This window comes from Plectropomus leopardus, chromosome 3 (assembly GCF_008729295.1).
Source record: "Plectropomus leopardus isolate mb chromosome 3, YSFRI_Pleo_2.0, whole genome shotgun sequence".
Classification (NCBI taxonomy): Eukaryota; Metazoa; Chordata; class Actinopteri; order Perciformes; family Serranidae; genus Plectropomus; species Plectropomus leopardus.
Genome location: NC_056465.1, coordinates 33,492,330 through 33,504,705, shown reverse-complemented (window position 1 = coordinate 33,504,705; position 12,376 = coordinate 33,492,330). Strand labels below are relative to the sequence as shown.

General features: G+C 37.8%; 1 protein-coding gene across 1 annotated transcript; it reads left to right on the top strand.

Annotated features, from left to right (window-relative positions):
* The first annotated feature begins 1,491 nt into the window (after positions 1-1,491).
* Positions 1,492-10,447, top strand: traf3ip2l (TRAF3 interacting protein 2-like). The gene is made up of 10 exons (XM_042484110.1): positions 1,492-1,752; positions 2,963-3,058; positions 3,959-4,629; positions 5,579-5,621; positions 6,114-6,178; positions 6,273-6,370; positions 6,482-6,550; positions 6,756-6,872; positions 6,972-7,046; positions 8,506-10,447. Exons 2-10 carry the CDS (start codon positions 2,997-2,999, stop codon positions 8,650-8,652), a joined length of 1,347 nt encoding a protein of 448 aa, XP_042340044.1. The 5' UTR covers positions 1,492-1,752; positions 2,963-2,996; the 3' UTR covers positions 8,653-10,447.
* The last annotated feature ends 1,929 nt before the right edge of the window (positions 10,448-12,376 follow it).

The following is a 12,376-nucleotide window of genomic DNA, read 5'->3' as shown; positions in this document are numbered from 1 at the left end:
ATATAAATTACAACCTTTGAAACCTGAGCAAAATGGCTTGATTTCTTTCAAAAGCATGGGAGGGAGGCAATTAGCAACTTCACAAGAAATTACCCCAAAAATTGGAAAGTAATCAGTAAAAAAGTACAGGAAAATTATCAGATAATAAGCAATAAAAAGGTGTAGTAAAATATAAAATAAAACAAACAAACAAGAAAATGGCCTGAATGGCCTTAAACAAAATAAATAAATAATGCTTATATTTTGTAACAAAAATTTAAAATGTATAAATATATTTTTTGGACATTTTTCCCCATTTTTTAAAAATATCTAACAGTCCCCCCAATTTTGAGGTCATTTTTCTTTTCAACTTTTAACACTTTTGCAATTTGCGGGGAATTTCTTACCAAGTTTTTCCCTGTTTTCAAAGAAAATCAAACCAATTTCTGAGGCTTCAGAGGTTTAAATGCTTGTGAAGAGCATCTAAATGCTGCATAAGAAGAAGCATCACTTAAGTCTTTAAAAGAATATTTTGCACGCTGCTCTTGCTCAGCATCACAATTTATTGGTTATACTAACGTTTCTACTAACATACTAACAATATTCAAGAAATACTCTCGACAAAGATCCATATGTTGTGATTTTTAGCAAGAGTAGTGTCATTACCTTTTCAAGATATATATAAATTATTTAATGCATAACTTTAAGTACCATATTGATATTTTATCATGGTGTCGGTCCATAAATCATCAGCTTCTCGCTCTTTACTACACACAGTTAAACACAAGAGCCGCAGGTAACACAAGGGATGTAGTAAAACTAGCCTATCAATATTATTAATGGGTCTATATGAGCATTCGTTAATATGTTTTACCTCCATTTATTATTTTTTTTACTTACTGGTTAAACTTTGCAGTGTTGGTGGTAAAAATTAAAAGATCTATCCATGCACTATTAACTTCACCATTTTCCTCTGAGACTTCGCCTATGTTGGGTTTGGAGTCCATAGCTAGTCAATCACTTTTGAGATTTGGCAAAATTTAGCAGAAAAGGCACCAAAGCCACAGAAATATGATGCATATTTTAGTTAATGAAATGCTAATACATTTTCACATTCTGTGTACAGGCTACATATTTATGCAATTGAAAAATTGAATGAAAATCTTTTGAAAAATAATCGCCATTCATTTCCATATAATTTTAGTCAGAGACACAGGAGCCACTGTAGAGGGGCCAAAGAGCCGCATGTGGCTCTAGAGCCACAGGTTGCCTACCCCTTCTCTAAACAAAGAAATGTTGTTTTTTTAAATTATTATTTGTAAGTAAAATCAGGAGTCACCTTCCTGTAACAGCTGCTGTGTGGGAGGTTCGTGCTGACGCAAGTGCTGCCTGGTTACAGTTGATTCAGTAGAAACACTAATTAACCCGAGTTTGTGTCATAAATATAGGCTACTCTGTGTGTGTGTGTGTGTGTGTGGGAGGCTGAAAGGTGGAGTTAGTCAGCTGGGCGGTGCTGCTCAGCTGGAAACTGTACAGCACAGTGCTCTCGTGCGCAAATATTTGTCTTTTACCTCGCGGAGACAACACGAAAAGGACGTCTGTATGTTTAGAGTTTATTCGTGTCATTTACGTTAAAGTCGTTACGCTTTTTTTGTTTGTTTGTTGTTGTTTTTTTTTAACCAAAATACCTTTTAAAGGTCACATTTTTGCCGGTAATTTTGTGGACGCACGCGGAGGCTGAGTTACCTGACTCGTCCATTTACAGCAGTGACGGTAAGTTTCGTCAGGTAATTGCACTTGACTTACACAACATGTTGCCTGTTTGTTTTCCACATATAAAGTTGTTTACGTGTACTTTTGTCGCTTTTAATCAAACGCCAGTTTACACGCAAGTAAGCAGCCTTTCACTGACAAAGATCTTTATTTAGCTGTTATAACCTTAACCGTCACTCTTGAATTGTGTTTAAAAGATCATTTCAGTGCTAAAAAAATATTGTTCCAACCAAAGTTTATAAAAACTCCGTCAAAATGTGTTATTGGAGGTGTGTTTTTTGTGTTAAAGTGAATAAAATCAGCACGGAATAAAAGGTTAGACGGAGCCTATCTGGGTCAGTTACACAGTGGAAAGTGCAAACTGTGTGTGTGCGCGACCACAGAGGTTTTTAATGAGTGTGTACTTACATTTACAGGAACTATCAGCGGTTTATTGGAGGATAACAACACCTAAAGTGAGGTTTTATTGACTTACATTCATATTAAGTATCTTTATGTTGCACTGAGTTATGGAAAAATTAATTTATGTGACTTTCAGGACAAAACAAATTAATAAATGAATGTATATTTACATATACAGGAACTACTAGGGGTTTATTGTAGGGTTACAACACTTAAAAGTGAAATTTTATAGACCTACATTCATATTAAGCCTTTATGGAAACATTATGTATCTCTGAAATTAATAAGCATATTTACATTTCAAAAAATAATGTATATTGCCCTGAAAATAACTTTTTGTGTCAAAATTAGCATATTGTTTTTAGGTGATAACAACACAGACTTTTAAATGCTGTTTGTGGGAAGCTGGTTTTTAGTGTCTGTTATGAATAATGCTGTGAACAGAACTGTGGGAATATAGCTGTGAATTATCTTATTACTGAGAAATCCAGAGTCTTTTGACTCTTTTGAAAGCTTTGTGGTTTTCCCATCTGAGTCTTGTTTCTGTCAGCCAGAGGCATCATGTCTTCATTCCCACAAGTGAGCTGATTTGTCTCTTGAGAATTTACCCACCAAACATTTTGAGAAAAGTCCCCTGTGTGGGTGAAACTTGAAATGTGGGCTCATGTAAATGCAAACCAGCAGCAGAAGTGTGGGATGTTACAGTTTTACTTTATATGTGTTGAAATGCAAAATTTAGCCTGTTTTACTTTCAAATATTGTGTTATGTGTCGTCAGTTTGGTTAATTGTTCGAAATGTCTTCCACAGAATTTCAGGTGCATCTTAAACCGGACACACATGGATGTCTCGAGGCGGCCCAATGATGCTCCCCACTTCAATCTACTCAGCTTCAGCACCCAATAGGTAAAAACAAAAAACACTGCTACAATATGCGGGACACAACTCAACATGCTGCTTTTTGCTGTTCAGTTTATATGCAAATATTTTAATACGGATGTTGTTTCAACTCGCCACTGTAGATCTCTGACTTTGATAAGAAATAATGACAGCAGAGCGCACTGTTGCGCTCTGCAAACCTGTGAGAGTGAAATAGCAGCTCCACAGAAAGTGACGGTCAACCTTATCAATATTCATCTACATTAATGATGCTAAGGAATCTACCAATTAATAGTGTTTTTAACTCATTATTTATTACTCTTTTTTTTTTAAAATTATTTAATATTATTATTACAACAATTTTCCTCAAATGGGGGACATTTTTGTTTATTTTTTATTGTTGATTTATTTTTTTAGATTATTTTTTATAGACCACTATTACATTCATTGATTTAATTTTATTTACATATGTATATTTAAATTTATTCTTAATTAATTTTTAATTTTTTTTTGTTAGTCTGTAATTGTTATTATTTTTACAATTTTTCCCCAAATAGAGGCCAATAACTTATCTATTTATTTATTTATAAATTACTCTTACCAACTATTTTATTTTATTTTTCCATATTTACTTTTAGTTCTAATTTTCTTTTTATTATTTCAATCTATATTATTATTTTTTAGCATTATGTCTATTAAAATTTCTTCCTCAAATGGAAGAAAATAAATAATCTACTATTCATGTATTAATTTTAATTCAGCCTTTATTATTCAAATATTATTGTCATTATGCTTTCCATGTACTGAGTGTATTTTCCTGTCTGGAAATGGCATTAAACCTTAGACACTGCTGATAAATAATCGCCCTGAAAATTTCAATTAATAAAACTGTAAGAAAAAATAATAAAATCTGTTTCTCACTCACAGTCACGTCAGCCAGCTGAGCAGATACTTTTACAGCCATCACAACACGCCTGAAGAGGACGATGAGACCATGAGCACAGAGGAGCGAGAAGCCAGCACAGTCCACAAGCCGGACTCCATCTCTGACCCTAATGGCCACCGCCGCCCTCTGGAGCACGCCGTCTTCTCCGGTGACTCCCTGTTCAGCAGACAGCAGCTGGACCGACAGCAGGAAAACACACACACTGTCCCTCATCCTGCCTCCAGCTTCTGCTCCTACCAGCCTCCCCGCAGCTTACCTGCCGGGTACGGCCAGCCCACTCCGTTCCCCAGCCAGGCTGACGGCGCCTGGCTCCACCCGAGCTTCGCCAGCAGCTGGTCGGGGTATCCCAACAGCCTGCCGTCCTCTCTGAACCGCAAAGATTACTCCGGCTGCTCTGGAGACAGCTGCCTCTCAGGGTACAAGTTCCTGTCGCTCGCTCCCTGGCAGCACCTGCATGAGCAGCTTAGAGCAGCCGCTCTCTCTCTGCTCCAACCCGCCTTCAGGCAACATGTGTCACCACACGTTATCTCCATACTCGTGCTCGCCACAGGGAGCCCCCTGCTGCGCTCAGTGCCCTGCAGACGCCTTCAACAGGGGCCCATGGCCAACAAACACCCCTGGCCTCAGTACCACCCAGCGCACGGCCCGTACCGTAAGTCTACCACTTTTTTTTACGCAGACACCATGGCACACAGAGGGGAGAAACATATGCCACAAAATTTTGAATGTCGCTTATTTTTCTCCATTCTGGTAGAGCTGCACAATTAACTAAATATCAACCGTTTAACACTTACATTGATATCAGTTTTTCTTCTTTCACAAGCATTAAGACCTCTTAAAACATGAGAAAAGGGTTTGTTTCGTTCATGGCGAAAAATGCAATGAGCAGCTTGTCAAGAAAAGTCCCACAAAGTGCAAAAAAAAACAAACAAAAAAAACAAAAACAAAAGGAAAATGGTGACCCCTGTATTGGGGTTATTAGAAATCCAAAAAAATAGGGAAAAATGTCCAGAAAACAAAATTCCTAAATCTTATAATTATATATCTAAAACTATATTTAAAAAAGTATATATATATATATATATATATATATATATATATATATATATATATATATATATATATATATATATAATATATATATATATATATTTCCCCTTATTTATTTACTTTTATTTTTTGTTGCTTCTTTTAAGGTAATTTTCTTCAAGAAATCTTGTGCTATTTTTTGGCCATTTCCATTTAGTTGCTCATTGCCTTCTTCCCATGTTTTTGAACAAAATCAAAAAAAAGTGTCCCCTGCATCCCCTCGAAATATACACTTTTGCACAGACACATGCTGCATGGCATTCAGAAAACAATGACGAGCAGTAAACTAATGCTGCTTCACTATCTGAAGCACAATCCCTTTAACCCCTTGAAACCTGAGCAGACTGGCTTGATTTCTGCCAAAAACATGGAAAGTAGCTGAGTAGCCTTTTTGCCATGTTTTTTTGGAGAAAACGGTGTAAATGCTTGTTTAAGGCGTCTGAAAACAGCACAAGAAAACTGATGTTGATCCAGGTTTCAAAGGGTTAATGGATTTTTCTGTCTTTCTTTAGATCCAGGCGCTTGCAGACTTCCTGGAGCTGGATACACACACATGTAAGTTTTTTAATATAATCAGTTTCCACCTTCATGGAAAACCTGGAAAAAGTCTGAAATTTCACAATAAAAATGTTCAGTCTTGGAAAAGTCAAGAAAGTGGTAGATATCTCTGAAAGTTTTAGAAAAATCGTGAAATTGTGTTGTGTGTAACGGAAGTGTTGTAGTAATCTTAGGTTTGTAACCTTTGACATAATGTTAGAAAACGGCACATTTTTTCTGTAGTGGTTGACGGTGGTTCTTCATTTTCTCCCCACCTCCCCTCTCACCTTTTACGTCTGTCAGTGACGTTTGAATAGAGTTTGAATCAGATGTGTTTGAAAAAAGTGCAATAGGAAAAACATTACAATGGATACCCGAAAAGCCATGAAAAAGTTTTGAAATTTTGTCCGGGAAAATATGTGTGAACATTGAAAATTTCTGCATCACAGTGAGCATCTTTGAGCCACTCTTGCTGCATGTTTTTAACTCACTATCTTTAATTTACTGCAGCGGCCGCAACGCTCCCGCGAAAGAGAAGCACCCTCCTCCGAGCACGTCGCTCTCTCTGGAGCAGAGTAAGTGTCCATCAGTCCGTCTGCAGGTCATCAAAGTATTTACCAATCTGTCTATTTATGCTCCTTCATTATTTAATCGTTGTCTCAAATACAGGGAAGGTGTTTGTCACTTATGAAGCGGACAACGACAAGCACGTCAACGAGATCATCAACTTTGTAGCTCTGCTGCGACACAATGGCTTTGACACACACGTACGTATAACGTGTTTTTATGTTTTGTCACGAGCTGTTAAATAAAATTGAATGTTGCATGTTTTTTTTTTAGGGGGCGAACTTTTTGACTGATGTGTTCATTTGTTTCAGATTGATATTTTTGAGCAGCAGTTCAGGAGTATAAGCAAGATAGACTTCATGGAGCGGTACCTCAGCGAGGTAAGAAGCTTTCCAAAATAAAAAATGCATAAAAAGACGAAGCCCTTCTTATGCAGTAATCTGCTTAACTGGGGACGTTGTTGCATCATCTTGAGCTCATTTTCTTCCTGCAAGAGTGAACATGTTTTATCAAGCATGTATAACTCTGAAAATATCTCAGTGAGCGTTTGCAAAGCAGTGATATTTCTTTTGCCCCCTCACCCAGAAAGAGTACCTGATCATCATCATCATCAGTCCCAAGTACTACGAGACAGTGACGGCCTCCCCGGTCGGCCTGGAGAACGACGAGAGGACCTTCAACACCGTCTACATACATAAACAGGTGGGCAGCTCTTACCGAGTCCAAACGAAGAAATATTCACTATAAAATCTTTTAATTTGATCCTTTAAGTCTCCTTTTTTTCATCCGTTTTGCATTTAGCTCCAGAATGAGTTCATCCAAAATGGGAGCAAGAATTTCAGGTTTATTCCCATCGTGTTCCCCGGAGCTAAAAAGGTTAGTTTCTTTGCCTCATGAAAAGGAGAATAAACTCATTGATCTTTATTCACATCCTGCTGTGTGATTATGCAATTTCCTGTGCGGGTAAACACACCGTACATATGTACAGTGACACACTATATGAGGATTTCCTTTTAAATATTTGCAGAGCAAAGACAAAATTTGCGTCGCTGTCTGTGTTTTGAAGGAACATTGCGGAAGATTTCGGGAGTTTTTGTGTTGTCTAGCGGTGAGGATGGCGGATCGCAACCATCTGAAACTTTTCCCAGTCAGTTTATTATTTTGGGAGCTGAATTATCCGCAGAGGTGTCTTCCTCTCCAAAACAAACGGACTGAATTTAAACAGGTCAAACCACTAAATGAAGCTGCTTCATATTACAAATCAATGCGCCTCCAACGCTGTTTGGCATGTCGGAGACCACCGCCCTCTTCTGTATGCTCATCTTTTTTCTTTGATAATTTAAGATGCAGAAGTTCAGGAGGTTTGGAGTGGGAGCCGAATTATTAGTAGGGGTCTTCTTCTCTCCAAAACAAACGGATAAGATGATTTAAACCATTAAAAACACTGAATAAAGCAGTTTCATGATTAAATAAATCAGCATTTTTCCGATGCTCTCCAGGCAGGGGCTGCTAATGACGGTGTGCAACACGAATGGCCCTATTCAGGCCTTTTCTGCAATTTTATACAAAACCAAACACCGACAGCATCATGCTACTCCAGTGTGTGACTATAGACAGCATGCCGGCATTGCAGAAATAAAACGGCATTGAGTATGATAGAAAACAGCACACGAACACCTCTTTCTCAACAATAATGGCTTTACATGGCAATAACAATCCTCTAACTTCTCTGTTATATGGCGGCCGATCTCGTCCTCTGCTCGACGGGTAAGGAGCTCTCGAATTGTTTTCTTAAGTTGTGGATATTTTTGGCTGCTGTTCTTCTGCGAGTTAGCCGCTAACTGCTATCAGCTGCTATTTAAAATCTGCCATGGTGGTTTGCATGAATAACACACCGTCAAAACATCACATCCGTCCTGCCAGCTGTCCCCTTTACAGAGACACTGTTTCGGCTCTTTTACTGAAGATGAATCTATCTTACGATTCCACATTGCGCCTTTTATACAGAATGGCGAAGTGGCATAATGGCACAATATTTCCACCTTGAACAGGAAGTGTAAAGGAGGCTAGTGTGTGATTTGTCCATTCTGGGCTGCTGTAGAAACATGACGGTGCAACATGGTGATCTCCATGGATGAGAATCCGCTCTCTGTGTAGATATAAACGGCTCATTTAAAAGTAACAAAAACTTATTTTCAGTTGATTATACACCAAAGAAAACATACTCGATATATCATATTCAATTTCTGCAGATAAATCCCCCTAAATCCTGCACACTGGACCTTTCTCCTCAGCCGTCTGATTGTCTTTCTCTTCTGTGTTTCTATGATCATAGTGTCACGTCCCAAACTGGCTCCAAAACACGCATATTTACGAATGGCCGCTCCATCGGGATGACATCCTGCGGCGGCTGATGAGGGTCGAGAAGTACAATCCACCTCCTATCGGGGAACTACCGACTATTGTTTCCATCCCCATATAGAGACCTCCGACCTGTAGACTCAGACTGGACTGAAATCTTTGAAAGAAACTTGCTCTCTGGAGAACTGCTGGTCATTCTTGAGGTGAACGGGAAAACACGTCCAGAACGCTTTTATGTTTCCTGAGTTTAAGTGTGATGTTAAAGGAATACTTCGATCCTCAGGAAAACAACATTTGTCAGTTACTCACCCCATGTTACACTGAAAACTGAGGAAAACTCTGTTTTTCTAGTATGCCTCCATGCTGAATGAAGAATCCAGAAACAGAAAATTCTTGAAAAATTGAAGTCGTAGTTGTCCGCTTAAGTGTTGCCATCAGTGCGTTCAACTTGTAATTTAGTCCTTTTTTGCACCATTTTGTCCAATCAAAGGATAACTCATGGCATTGAGGACAGTTTTTTTCCTTCGTGCCGGTGATAGCCGTGGCTGGAGGCATTATGTTTTCTGGTTGTCCAACCGGCACATTCTTCACATTCTTGTTTCTTCAAGAAAACCTTGAGGGAAATTCTTCAAATCTGACACAAACAGTTACTTGGACTCTGAGCTGATTAGATTTTGATGTTTAAAGGTAGAAAGTAGAATGCAGATTTATTAGTCATTTTTTTAAACAAAGTTTAAAAGGCAAAATTATAGTTACAAGTTGAAGGATGAGTTGATTAAATTCACCAGCTACGAGGCGTCCAGTGGCTCAGTTGGTAGAGCAGGTGCCCCAAAAATCACCAGCTACTATGAAATTTCCATCTGATTGCTCAGGCGTGTTGTTGCTTGTGGCATAATTTAATTCCTGCAGTGCATTTTTAAAATTTGCATCAGAAAGATAAAGGTCAAGGTCACAGTGACCTTGCATCCATCTCATTTTTGTGAACTGGATATCTCAAGATGTCCTTGAAGTAGTTTCCTCAAATTTTACACAAACATCCATTTCGACTCAAGAATGAACTGATTCGAATCTGGTGGAGGAAAATCAAGGTCATGGTGACGTCATCCAATGCATTTTTAGCCGTAACTCAAGAACCCTCAAAAAACACCTTGAAACTGTGCTGATTTTATAGATCCTGATCTGTTTTTTGAAGCATTCATGTTTTAACAGACATGGATGTAAAGTGCAGTGTGGTGCGGGGAGGCGTCCAACCGCGTGACGCGTTTCTCGGTATCGGTGGAGTCTGAGAACAAAGCTTTGTCACTTTCAGTTTAGTTCCGCGTCAGAAAATAGAAGTACGGATCCTACAGCTGGATCAGTGGCCTTGGATCATCCTGCAAAGGTTGTGTGAGAGTTTGTAAACTGATGTTTTGATACAGTTTTGCTGTTGTTCAAAGCGAGCTCCTCACTCTCACCCTCAGTGTTTGGATTGTTCATTCACAGTGGAGGCATGGGAGAAAACAACTTTTTTTCAGGTTGAATATTTGATGTAAAGATGATTATCTGGGGGTTAATGTATTCCTTTAAGGGTGCTGTGTGATCTTTTCTACTGGAATATTTTGTTTAAGTGTAATTAGTGCCTTTAAATTCCACATAACTCACAGAAAAATGCCAGTTTTTGATGTGAATTGGAGGTAATATATTGCTTTTGGTCTCAGTGTGCACCACGCTGCATGTTGATGTTTACTGGTGCTACTTGAGGTTAATTACCTTCACAACCTGACAAGTACAATGTTTATTCTTGAAAAGCAGAATTTAAAATTCATGGCTTATCTAATTTGAACATGTATGATTGTAAATGAAAGATTTTTGATATTTAATTGGGACTCACGTGTGCACGTGTTCTATAATTAAAGAGATGACAGATATGATGAATAGTTTGATGACTCTGTAGAGTTTTCATTTATGAGAAGTAAACACTGGCAGCAGCACGCGCTGCCTCAGCGCTGTTATCTTTCTTATTACAGTGTTTATCTAATGCAAACAGCTGCACCTGGATGGAGTTAGTGTTTTATTTGTAAGAGATTAGCAATGACACTTGGGGCATGACAGATATTATTTAAAGTGGAGGCAGATTTGGATATCTTTACAGTTTATATCCAAACTTTTTTTTGGGTCTTCTACAACCGCTGAATTGGCAGCATTAGAATTAAACATTTATTTATAAAACAGGGCTCCCATGGTCACAAATTTCCTGGAAAAGTTTTAAAACTAAAAAAAAATGTTTTACTGGTCGGGAAATCATGTGGAGTAACCAGGATGTTTTGGAAATATACTGTGTTTCAGCTAATGTTCAAAATATGCTCATAAAACTTCAAAATCATGTTTAATGTGACTCAAAAATCTGTTCACTAATCACTCTCACTAATTTAAAATCTAATGCCACACCCTCTTTGGGGGTAAATCATTAAAAGTTGATAATAATAATTTAAAAAAAGTCCAGAAATCAATATTTATAAAAAAAATTGTATGAACTGTTTTTAAATCTATATCCATCTCTTTTATCTGTTTATTTGTTGTTGTGTATTTTTTTTTCTTCTCTTTGTTTTTGACAAATTGTAAGAAATTCTGAAAAGGTGACAAGAAAATGACATTAGATATCGTTTTAACAGAGACTGATAGAAATTATTTTTAAGTTTATAGTAATAAAAACATGGAAAAAACATTTCCAGAAAGCCATATTTTTATTATCATTATTTATTTATTTTACCTTTTTTTTGAAACTCATATTCCATGTTTTTACAAAAGAAAACAAGCCAGTTTGCTCAGGTCTCAGAGGGACGATTATGGTAAGAAAGATTATGTCACACTCTTGTTTTTTAAGAAATTGTCTTCACTGGTAAACAAGGTGCCAACTTCCTGAATGCTCGGAAGGCCACATTGTTTTGGCACATTTTAGCCCTTTTTTTCTACAAATCACAAACTGCTGGTTAACCACAAGAGCAGCTGCAATGTGAACTGAAAGATTACTAAATTTATGTTTCACTGGGTGCTAAAGCCAATTTAACCCCTGAAAGAAACCAACAGAAACATGAAGTTATATGAATCATACGTTGATATTTCTGTCGGTTAATTACGTTGTTGCACAGGAGCTGTTTTTCAGTGGATTAATCATAAAACTAATTTTGAAAATGTTCTAATAATCAGAATTGTAGAGCTGTGTTTGCAGGTGTGCTGGACGGCGTCTCTGCAGTAATACCTTCTCCTCTGGGACACCATTAATCAGTATTTGTGATGCTGATCCCAGACGTGACAGTTAACCACAGACATGCAGAAACCTGGGACTGGTTTCGCCTGCAGGGCTTCGTGGGCTTTTTTCAAACGGTGAGCTGCATTTTTTCTGTTTAAGAGTGACGCACAAGGACGCAAAAGTGTAGGAATGCTTTGATGCTAACAACAGATCTGTCAACACGCTGACTGTGTTAGACAGTTTGTGCTGTTTGTCTCTCTGCGCTCAGGAGCGGTGGTCGAATGTAACTAAGTACTTTTACTCAAATGCAGAACTTTAGTATAAATTGGTACCTTACCTAAGTATTTCTTTTTTAAGCACCTTTATACTCCACCTTATCTTTGAGAGAAATACTGCACCTTTTTCTCCACTGTGTTTTTCTGACAGCTTTATTTACTTTTCAGATTATAGTTTTCATTTCCTTCCTGTCCAGTTTACTTTTTAGTGGAGTATTTTCACAGTATTTGTACTTTTACTTCCACCACTGCTCAGGAGGAATCCAGCTTGAGTTTGACACTGACATTTCAAAATGTCATTTTGACTAGTTATCCCCTTGAAACCTGAGCAACTTTACAAG